Source organism: Epinephelus lanceolatus, chromosome 10 (assembly GCF_041903045.1).
Source record: "Epinephelus lanceolatus isolate andai-2023 chromosome 10, ASM4190304v1, whole genome shotgun sequence".
Lineage (NCBI taxonomy): Eukaryota > Metazoa > Chordata > Actinopteri > Perciformes > Serranidae > Epinephelus > Epinephelus lanceolatus.
Window position 1 is genome coordinate 25,994,333 of NC_135743.1, and position 12,236 is coordinate 26,006,568.

The 12,236-nt window shown below is 40.9% G+C and overlaps 1 protein-coding gene across 2 annotated transcripts in view; it reads left to right on the forward strand.

The window, feature by feature from the left end:
- Positions 1-12,236, forward strand: part of deptor (DEP domain containing MTOR-interacting protein) — a 42,618-nt gene that overhangs the window by 13,619 nt on the left and 16,763 nt on the right. For both annotated transcript variants that reach the window (XM_033640554.2, XM_033640555.2), the window contains exons 5-7: positions 2,728-2,906; positions 10,832-11,014; positions 11,600-11,737. In XM_033640554.2, the coding sequence (XP_033496445.1) occupies positions 2,728-2,906; positions 10,832-11,014; positions 11,600-11,737 (500 nt within the window). The remainder of the gene's footprint in view (positions 1-2,727; positions 2,907-10,831; positions 11,015-11,599; positions 11,738-12,236) is intronic.

The window sequence follows — 12,236 nt, forward strand, 5'->3', positions numbered from 1 at the left end:
GTCTAATTAGGTTGGTGACACTTAAAGTTTCCAAGCCTGGAGTCCAACAGTGCCTTCCCACCAGATCCAGCAAGGATGCTAGGGGACACACTGCTCCACTCACTTGATTGGTGCACCCACCGAAAAAGTTGGTGGGTTCTGATTCTCTAATGGTTAGTGTCATGGAATGCACCTGATTGGATAAATGCATACTAGTTGGGCGGTCTCGGGTTCTCTGCTCTAACCCTGTAACCCAAACAGAAAAAAAACATGGTGGCCTGCTCATAAACTTTCTGTTATTCCATCTAAACAATCTAATCACCAAAATCTATTGATGAAAACACTTAAGGCAAGAAAAAGTCAATGTCGTATCTTGTTTCATTTTAGAAGGATGTTGCCTAGTTTGATAGCTTGGTCCAAGTTTCATGAGCCAGCTACATCGCACTGGATGGACTCATTTGCATAAAATTACATCTCTATTTATTTTATTTATTTATTTTATTTGTTCCAACCTGGGCAAAATACAACAACAGTGCAACCCTCAATTTATACCCTCCTTGGTCAGAAAGGAGCAGGAAGAAGAAAACTTATTATACCTTCCCCTTACTCTAAGCTAATATAATCAAATAATGGACGATTTGCCTGTTAATAGTGGACGATTGGACGAGAGAATGCATGATTTGCCTTTGTCTACTTTATGCAAATACAGACCAGCGAACGCACAGCAACCCCTCATCTAAACTCACCACAACACCCCACCACTGACTCCGTGATTTCTCCTGCTCTCTGTAGGTAGTCTCGCCACCAGTCAATCAGAGATCTCCGGCTTCTGATAGTCTGGTGACACTCCTTTCTAAAGTGTGTTTAACACACCGGCAAAAACGGCCGGCAACAAAGCAACGCCTCTTGCATTTTTGAAAAGGACACGCCCTCCCGGAAATGTGCGCTCCCCCTTTTCTCGTCCGCAAGGACACAAACACACAGAGAGCTTGAAAATGGATGCCGAGAGATTTAACTCAATATCAAACGTGTGCTCAGTCCACAAGATTGTGGAAATGAAGGACTTGCAGCGACTTGAGCCATTTTGTACCGCTACACGTGTTTCTAGTCGGACTATGTTTACGAGCACAAGAGTTAAACGAGCCACCGAAGGACCGCCCTGCGGATTTACTATTGGTTCTGCAACGCAGGGAGTTTTTTTAAACTCTGAAATCGTATCCGCCCATCTAAACACAAAATCAGGGAGAAAGTCATCAGTCTTTAGTTAAGCAAAGCGTCTGATTTGTGAGTCTACTCTGTAGGAAACAAATAGTTCTAGAATTGGTGGAGATGAAGCGTTAGCTATAGGATGCAAATATTGTGAGGCTTCATCTGACAACTTTCCCATAATATCAGTTCAGTTAATATTCTAAGCATTCCATCAAATCTTCAAGCTGCTATTACGTCTATAAATGAAACCTTCCTGTCTGTATTTAACTGTTTGGTGTGTACAGTTGACAGTTCAGTGAATGATTGATAGCCATTAAAACCAGAATGTGGGAATGTAATTACGGCCAACAAAACAGAGCCAACAGCGATGTGGAACGTTTAGTATCTCTGTCTCTTTGATGGCGCAGCTCATCACCAGCGCATGTTGTGACATGCCCAGGTGTGTCACAGAAAGCTTATTGTTTCTTACAACCACTGCCTGGCTGACTGATACTGTGTGAATGTTCAGGCGACAGTGTGTTTGGCTGTGAGCGACAGGTGTGAGTGTGTGCTTAAAGGGAGAGAGTCAGCAATTCTGTTTTGTGCATGTGTGTACTTGTCTGATTGTGTTTGTTTGAGTGTGTATGTGTGTGTGTGTGTGTGTGTCATCCAGAAGAGATCACACCACTCGCTTCATGTAATCCTCTGATAAACACTGCTCAGAATTCACACATCGTTAAATAAAACAGCCGTGAACTACTGCTCAGTGGTGATATTTTGTGTTTTTTTTTTTGTAGAAACTTTATGAAAGCCTTTCCAAACCTCCACTGACTGTCAGTGAAGCAAATCTCGAGGGTTTTTCTGACGTAATTACTGTCATGTATTATTGTCATTGTGCTAATCTGATGTGTAGTTCTGGTGCACGAAGCTGTAGGAATAACATTAATTTAGTTTTAAGCTTCACTTGTGTGGCTTTAGTGCTCATCCAGAGACAGTGCAGTGTTTGTGTGTTTTGACTGAGCAGATTACAGAGTAAAGAAAAAGGCAGAGTGGCTGCTTTGGATGATTTTCCCTGCTGGGAATTCCCACTTAAAAAAAGCTTCACTTTTCACAATAGCCGCAGTTTCACTGAACACTGAACGCATCTCTTGGATAATTAAACAGCACTATAGGGTCATGTTATGGCTAGTGGTTATAAATGTTGCAGCATTTCTGAGAACTCACATTTTTTTCCATCAGGTATGTATGTACTGCATAAAACACTACCGGAGTACATTAGCGCTGCCAGCTGTTGCTATGGAGAAGTCAGAGAGAGCTGCAAAATTAATGTTCTAGCATATTCTCATTGCTTTCCCTGATACAGTCAAGAATACTGAATTGTAGGTAAAAATCTAAATTGATTCAAAATGCTAAATTTATTCACAGTTCACACCAAAAGCTAAATATGAATTGCTTAAATTTAAGTGTGGACTGGATTGCTTTTTAAATGCACCCACCGGTCTGTCTCTTTGATTTCCTAACCAGTTAAATTAACAAAACTTTGCTCTCTTCTCTCCAAAGACTGATGACCACAGAAAACAACCTATTACAAACCAGGGAGGAGGAGGGCGGGACATTTGAGCGGGCGCTGGTGGCTTCTGAGTTTATCGACTGGCTGCTACAGGAGGGGGAGATGCCAACCAGGGAGGAGGCAGAGCAGCTGGGACGAAGGCTCCTTGAGCATGGCATCATCCAGCACGGTGAGGAAGACGGAGAAACTGTTATTAGTGTGTGCCACATGCATACTGTGACTGAAATTTAGGTCATTGAATACATTCACACAGTCTCAAGTAAAATTGTATTAGATTTTGCTTCGTCAACTGAGTGGCACACAACCTGACTGTGGGTCAGGCTGTTGACAGATTGATGACCTGTGAATGACACTTGGTGACAGTAAAGCTAGTGGCCCCTGCAAGCAGTCACATCTTACCTCTATATGATCCTGCAGAGAGATCTGGCGGTACATCATGGCCACTGATTCTGCTGTCCTGGCTCTTTGCTCTTTTGGGTCATGCAATCTGATAACTGTTGTAGACTCAGGGTGCTGTCACAATTAACTTGTTTGGTTTAGTTAAAACAAACTCAGGTCTGTTTTCCCATACAGTTAGTACAGTTCATGTGGGCTGGTGTGGAAGCTGTTGATCGATCCCTGGTGCGGATCAAACAAACAAACTGAGACTGCTTGAAAAGGCGGGGAAAAGGCACAAAGAAGGCTCCATTTCTGAAACAAAACTCAAATTTTTCATGATCATCCAGCCAAAAGAAATCATCATAGATAGAGGTCACCTTACTGAAAAGTACATTCCTTATGTCTTCATATGTAGGACAGTAAAACAAGAAATGAACCTTTTTACATAACCTTTATGTAACCTTTTATGCAAATCATTTAGTCACCATGGTAACAAGTATGCATGTTGGCATAGATTTTTCTCCCCTCATTAATAATGTCAAAAGCTGTTAAAACTATTGTGCTTGTATTCACCTCCGTGTAGGCTGTCAGTTCATTAAGTCAATTAAAAAGTGTGTCACTGATCCCGCAGGAATAAGCCGTGAATCATGACTGTGCACGATCCCTCTTTTTGTCCTGTCGCTACCTGTTAATCATTACTCATAACGTGCGATCGATTTGCAGTCTAGTAATGCTTGTAATGGTTATTATCAGTTTTTTCATGAGCTTCTTGTGACACCACAAAACACATCAGAGGCATTAAAATGTTGCATAATCCTCTGTCAGTCACCAGAGCCTGATTTCCCCACGTGAGTCCTGATGATGCAGGATGATGAGGCCAAAACTATCCAATCAACGTGTCTGTCAGTCTTTATGAATTCATGTTTACTCCTCTTGGTTTGTTCGTATAAAGTCAGTGTGAAGTGAAACTGCACCTGAGCTATGTGCAACAGTGAATCATTTTCACCCTGATCTGGACCAAATGAACCAAACTACAGGTGTGAAAGCAGCCTTATAGCATGATTACAACCTTATCTAAACACTTAATCACACCGTTTTGACTCTTTAAAAAATGTCGTCACGTGCAGTTAAATCTTTTCAACACAGAGGGATCCCTTCTGACCTTTTTGGCACCAAAGATATGTCTAGATGGATCCAACCTTGATTACAGTTGCACCTTGCTATGACGAAAATACCCTCATACCTGAAACACAAAATAGGTCAACACAGTGTGTGTAATGGGAAACTGCAAACATTCAAATAGAAGTCCAGCACCCATTCTCATCCACTTGTAAAACTCATTACAGCTCATTTCAGGCTCCCAGACGTTCTGACCTGATCCACATTATATCTCACACTGTATTGGATTATGTTTCACTAGTCATCTGTCACCTGACCTGACCTTCTCAGGTCCACACCCAGGAGTGAGCAGAGCAACTGAATGTTACTGCGTAATAAACACGAGCAAAATGTGACCTGAATGTCACGGGTGACGGCCATCAGGAGGTCAAAGGGTTTAACTGGCTGTAGAGCTGGTGACCAGGGCTATCATGTTATCTGTGTGACTGTGTGATATTTATACACTTGTTTTATGTGATTGGTTCGGCTAAATCCACTTTGTGTACAAACTCCTGCATTCAAAATGTTACTTTAATAAATGTACAGATGTTTTGTTTATCACATGTAAAGTACAACATGTCAGCAGCATTTTAGAAACAAGATAGAGGAACAAGAACAAGATAAATTTGTTCATCCTGAAAATGTTATCAACTTAAAACAATAAAGTCATTACCAAATCTGTCTTTTGTAAACAAAAAGAGCCATCAGAGAATAGGCAGAGGTGGATTTGCTACACTAGTCTGCTGCATGTTTCACCCTGCACATCACCACTCTAGTAGTTTACTGGGCAATTTGAGATGAACTGAGAGAGTTTTTCTCGTTTAATTTAAAAAAGGATTAATGCGTCTGCTGTGTGTGCAGTGTAATCAAACATGCTACTCCCAGGTGTGGCCATCAACCCAGTTAAGGGCATAATTGGCGCCAGCTGCTTCACTTAACAGTGCTACAGTACAGGCCATACAACTGTTGATGTCTCTGCACTGCAAAGGTATTTTGTGGAAATATTAGACAGTGAATGCTGACCCACACAAGATGACAGTATGTGTGCATGTGTGTATTCGTCTTGTCATTCTCCGCCGTACAGTGAGTTCATGACAAGTTTACATTTGAGATGATGTTTCACACTGAACGCAGATGCTGGATGAGTTTCGGCCGGCTTGTCACATGACATGAAATTTGATTTGACGCTGATGTCTGTGGTTTACACGCGTGTCTGATTAAATTAGGAAGTGTATTACAGCAGAGGAGTCACATGGCCGTCAGTGCTGGAGTTTTTTTTCTCCGTCATTTAAGTGGACACTGTTCTGCAGATTTCACTTTATGGTAGAGAGATGCACGATAGGATAAATCATATCACTTTGAGGAATCGAGCATGTACAATATAACCTTCAACACAGCTGGTGGTTGACATGTGGAACTAATTTATGGAGGATTACGGTCTGTAGATGTCCATAAGGAGTGATACATCATAAAAATACCACTTCACTAGTTAATGTAATACAGAGCCTGATCTGTTTCCTGCTGGCCTCATGGTGTCATCCTCCCAGAGGAAACAGCTGCTCCATTAGTGGAGGATATCTGGCTTTAGCACTGCTCATATCATTATGCACAAGTTATTTAAGCTAATTTACTTTCATTGATAATGTGTTTACAAGCCTTAAGTTCCCTTTAGAAACACATTATAAACATGCTACTCTGCATTCCTGCCCCCTGCAGTGCTGAGCAGAGGACTCATATAATGTAAACAAGGAAAGTCTGGATGGATCCTCATTGTGTTTGGTTATCATTGTTTACAGTGAGACAGCTGTTTTTCTATGCTGTACATCTGAGGAGCCGAGATAAGAGAGGAGGCAGCTTTGAAACTGACCTAGATGTAAAAGTTGCAGATAATGTACATGCTTTAAGTGAATTAAAAAATATAAATCACATAAGTCGTCAGAGTGGAGTTGCTGTATCACGGTGCCAAATGCAGGGGGCTAAAAGCAGGCTGTAATCACACTGGGCAAGGCTTTATACAGTAAATCTTAAAGTGACTCTGCTCCTGACACGAGATCTATCTATCCTGCAGTAAGTCACTTTAATCCAGCATTAGAAGAATTAAAAACAACTAGCAATACAGACTAGCAGTCCAGTTTCACAGAGGTTCAGAGAGTAAAACACTCCTCTAAAGGCTGATCCATAGTTTGTGTTTTTCTTTTGTCACATACAATAAAAGGATTTGTCAGGTTGACAAAAGCTTTGCACCACAAAAGGACACGTGAACTAACCAAAAGCTCAGTGTGTGTTATTTAGTGAGCTAGAGGCTGATATATGAAACCATAACTAAATGTCAACACAGTAGACATACACTAGATTATGTGGCAGTATGTAGGGTAAGGTAAGGTAAAACTTCAGTGTCCCACAGGGGCAATTTGAGATACAGACAGTAGTCATGAGTACATAACACACAGTATCCAGTATCACACATGAACATGAGTGGTCACTGCTGGTTAAGATAAGCGCTTAGTGCTGCATTTAGGGAGGCAAAACCTGATGGAAGCATCTGAAACTCAACATGGAGGGGATGCTGAGAGTCTGAGACAACAGACAGAGATTTAGGGGTGAAGTATCACCAGTGATCTTACGGCCCAACTTCACCACTTTTTCCAACTTGTTTTTAAGGCTCAGATAATCAAACCCACAGACAGTGTTAAAAGAAAGAACAGATTTGATGAAAGCAGAATAGAACAATTTAATGGTTGTCCTACCTACATTGAAACTCCTCAGCTTTCTTAAAAAGAATAGGCGTTGGTTTGCCTTCTTACAGACGCCATCAGCGTTCACATCAAAATTCAACTTGTCATCTAAGACAGCGTCCAATACTGCTGCACACTGCTGCCACCGGCTCCGCCTTGATCACAGAAGGAGCAGGAAGGCAGGGCCTCCTCCGAAAATCAATTAAAGGTAGGGTCTGGAGGATTTTCCAGTTGCTGTTTGTAAACACACATTCAAATTTGGCCCCTCCTATCAGGCTCAACTCTCCCGGGTGTATGGAGCCCGGAGGTATGGAAGAAGGCTTCACAGAAGAGGTTCAGGCAAGGCTGGCACTGGTGCACGCTCGGACACGCTTGGGCACGGCACCTGTGCTCTCTCATTGGCTGGGGAAATCTCCACCCAGAAGCGGTCTGAGCTCACAAAAACATCAAAATACAGTTAAAGGGCAGGAGCTCTGCAAACAGAGTCACCACCACACATGAGTAGAAACCCATAGGTGATGATTAAGCAGGATTTCATTTGTATATGTCTATATTTTGTTTTGTTTGAAAACCCTCCAGATCCTACCTTTAACATGTGAATGGTTATAGGTCCCTATCGGTTAAAGACATCAGACATACAGTAAATGTCCGACAGATGTCAAAACGAAACGGCCTTTAGTAGCTTGTCATCTGGGGAGATTTAAATCTAAGAATTTGAGAGATGTAGAGATACTGTTTAATTGTTTCTTTACTTACTGTGTGTCTTATGTTGGATATTTCTAATGTGCATTGTTGACCAGGATGGGGCTGAGAGGTGGTTGGGTTAGGGGAAGACAGTGGGAGGATGGACAAAGGATATACAAAGAGAAATGTTATAATATTACCTTCTATTGCTCTCTTGTAAGCAACAGCCTGACAAGGACATAACAATTTAGCATTTGTTTTAAATGTCAGTTAAATACCTTGCCAGTCAAATAAATAATCCAATAGTTCAATTTAAGCCCCAATGGATTCACTACAACCATAGAGGAAGAGTAAAATTATCAAAGGTTTAAATTATTATTTACGCGTGTAAGTGCAATATGAACTATTTAAATCATGGAAAGTAATAAGTTATGATGTTAAATTGAGGTGTTGGGACCAGAGTAAGGGCCATGTGTGGTCTTTGGATCTGCAAATCTTAGTGGAAGAGGTTGGATAAGAGGAACTGCTGCTGCTGCTATAGAGGACAAACTCAAACCATTTTTGGAGGGTTGATTTAAATTGGATTGTTTTAATCCCGTATAAATGGGTCAGATGACTCATCTAGAAATTATGTTACAGTGCAACCTCTGATGAAAAACTACCACTTTGAATATAACGTAAGGGGAATGCAGTCTTTCATTTTAAACGCAGGCTCTTGGGCTTCAGCTTATGAGTAGGTTTCTGATGTATGTAGCTGAGTGGTTGACGGGCTTGCTTCTGCATGTGATGTCGCAGTTATATAATTGTAGTATTCTTTTAAATTAACAGTATGTAGCCTATAATTTTGAACTTCTTTCCAGAGACATGAACAAACATAGACATAAATAAGTTTCAAAGTAGGGAAAAAAATTAGAAAAATAGGTCAAGGGGAGGTTCACGACAACCATAAAGGGGCCAATAGATTTAAAGAAAATTGTTTGATAGATGACACATTTAGCCACTCCAAATTGAGGACTGTTAGCTATATGTTTTATCCTTAAATTTTTATTTTCCACTTTTCCAAAATTCTGCCTTGACTGCCTTTTTATATGTCGGAATTCTGTAAATGCTTAAGAGAAAGAAAAGTCCAACACTCAAAAAAGCAGGGACTAAACATTGACAGTGAATTGACAGTAACACGTGAGAAGTGAATTCATTTAAATGAAATTGTATTCTGGTATCTCCTCAGTCCAGCTGCTATCGGCTCAGCTGAGGTCGACGCTCTCTGAGGTCAATTTATGTTTGTTGAGCACAGGTGATCTCAGCTCAGTGGACAGTTTGTTTAGTGCTGCTCAGTTGAGTTCAGTGTTTCAGGCTTGGCTGAGCTCAGTTCAGCTGGGAGGGCTGGCCCTGAAAAATGTTTCATCATTATTCCCATAGTTGACTAACAACTAGTATAGAATTGCATTTAACAGAGAAAGATCATGTCCTGTACATGTTTTAGTGATGGAAATAATCGATCCTGCTGCACTTCCTCATGTTTTACATCTCTGTACCGTCTTCATACTTTATCCTAAAGAAGAGATATCTAGAAGAACTGGCATTAAGGTTGTTTAGAGAACCACAGCCAAGATTTTGCTTGGATCAGGATCAGTGATCAGATCAGGAATCAGTAAATATCCATCATGGTATATGATGAGGTTTCAAAAGCCTCTATGCCTTTACCTTCCCTTACTTCCCCCTCTCTTTCTCTTCAACATATTTGTGCCCACAACTGAAATTTGTTTATTTCTTGTGGTGGAAGTGTTCTCCTGTCTTGCCCAAGCACAAATCTTAAGAAATTTTTTTAAAAAAAGGTAAAAGTTAGTTCATCAGTTCAGTTCAATAGAACTTTTTCATCTCAAAGGAAATTTTTGTGCCAGAGAATGCTTCAAATTACAATAACACTTGATGCAGTTACAACAATTTAACGTTCGCAGCCAGCAACAACCAGAACAACCAGTGGGTTCCCCGTGTCAGGGTCACTCACTGGGCCCAGTTTTAGAAACAATAGAGTATTAAATATCTGGCAAAATATACAAATGTACAATATAAAAAGTGTTTTGAAGGAGCAAAAGCAAAACCTAGTGCCTAATAGAGTAACAGCCTACTGATATTCTATTAGGCACTAGGTTTTGCTTTTGCTCCTTTTTGAGGGGTAAGACAAGTACAAGAGTTACGAAGAATGAACTCAAATGGTGGAAAAAAGCAGACTGCACCTGATAATCAATGTTATTATATATAGTAATATTGCACATGATGTTGAGAAGATATTGCACAGTAGTAATATACTTCATATAAAGTAATAGTGCACCTAATGTGGGTGAACATTGCTGTCAGTGTCCTTTGTTTCACCTCTCCTCGCTACAGAAGGGGGAGGAGTTATACAGGTAGAATGGATGCAGGTAGAAAAGAAATCCAGTGGCGTTCTATAGTGCTCCTCAGTGGTCTCAGTCTATGGCTGAATGTGCTCTGATATGACCCCAGAGTGTCATGCAGGGGGTGAGAGGCATTGTTCAGAATACTGAGTAGTTTTCTGAGCATCCTCCTCTCTGACACCTCCACTAAAGACTCCAGTTCCACTCCCAGGACAGAATCAGTTTTCCTGATGAGCTTATTGAGTCTGTTCGCATCAGTTGCATTCACCCTGTCATAGTGTGTTTAGTCTTTGGGCACAGAGGACTGCTGTTTTCCTATATATTCTATCTTATGTTAAAAAGAAACTGTAGTCCCAAAAAGACTGCTGAAAGACTATATATAGAGTGATAAGAAAATGGTTGTATCTCAGAAACTAAAAAGAGCACAGTCAAGTATTTGGTATCAACAAATTGTGCAGTGACAAAATTATATAGGAAATATTTAATGAACACAATGAAAGTGTTTTTTCCCCTAATTTTTCAAAAAACTGGCTTTGACTATTGATAAAAGTGTGATTTTTCATGTGATCTAAACATTTCAAAGTGGTGTTGATAGATACTTCAAAGTTTCAAAGTTTGTCTGTTACAGGCTTCAAGATTTTAGACCAATCGGAACAAAAGTTGTTGCATTTTTCCTTCACTGACTAAATACATACAATACAAATGGGATTATTTACCCCCTGTCTGTTTTTCTTCGTCACCAGTCACCAACAAGCACCACTTTGTCGACGGCCCCCTCCTCTACCAGTTCAGGATGAATTTCCGGCGACGACGGCGGCTGATCGAACTTCTTCACGAGCGCGGCCGCAGCATCCCCGAGAGTCACGACAGCCCCTTCTGTCTCCGCAAACAGAACTCAGATGGAGGCAACACAAGCTTCCTCTCAGGTAGACACCGTGCACCATGTCCAGTTTATCCGTTCTTCAATTAAAGACAGACAGAAAACTTTCAGTGTGTCCATTGCAGTTTTCGTTCTTTGATTTCACTTTAGAATTTAGATGCTCTCCTTGGTTATTGGATTCTGTCCTGTATGAAATAGAATGGTGACATATTGACCCCTATTACGTTACCTTCTGTTGACACACACCCACACATATGATAACTGGTGTCCTTGGTGGTATCTGCCACGTAAAGATAAGAGTAGAGCTGTTTGTGTTTCTAGGTATAAGAACATGGTGAAAACTGTCATGTTCTTCAATTACATTATCCAGTTGATTTGGCCTCTATAAACATAAGTAGATAATTGGAGATAGTGGTCGCAGGGGAACAACTCTGACTTAACTGAAGTTGGCGAACAAAACAGGAAAACAGGTTTACATAACTAATGTTACATTTTTTTGCACAGTCATGAAAAGTTTAATCCGCTCATTAATTTCACTCTATATCCGAATGTATTGCGTTCCCCTCCTGCTCTGTCTTTTACTCTCGTCTGTCTTCAGTCTAACATGTCCCTGTGTCTCTGTCTGTCTCAGTGAGTCCCACTAAAGAGATTAAGTTGGCGGTCGGAGTTCGGCGGAGCAGCATGAGCAGCAGCTGTGGCAGCAGCGGTTATTACAGCAGCAGTCCTACGCTCAGCAGCAGTCCACCTGTCCTTTGCAACCCCAAATCTGGTGAGATGACATGGACACACGCATACATTGACCTTCTTTACACCTTCATTTGAATGTGTTTTGGGTGGTCGGATTGCAGTCAGATAGTGCTTGACTACATGAAGATACAGGTGTAAGTGCACTCAAAATGCATTGTTTTCTGATCGGTCAAATCTGTCTATCTATCTATCTATCTATCTATCTATCTATCTATACATCTCTACATCTCTACATCCTGCAGTGTCACAAGCATGAACCTCTCATATGTGAGTAGATGCACACTTCCTGTAGATCTTCAGTAACCAGGTCATGATTCCTGGAAAGAGAAAGTATTTTTTTGCTCTTTGAGCACCACAAGCTGAGTGCCATCTAGTTCCATTATACTTGGGAGAAGTCAGATATCTCCACAGCCAACATCTCCAGCACTCTGCACCTCACACCAAAACAATTTCGGCTGATAAGTAGCTCTACAGGTAAGAGATAAAATATGTATTTTTGATTTTGGGGTGAACTGTCCCTT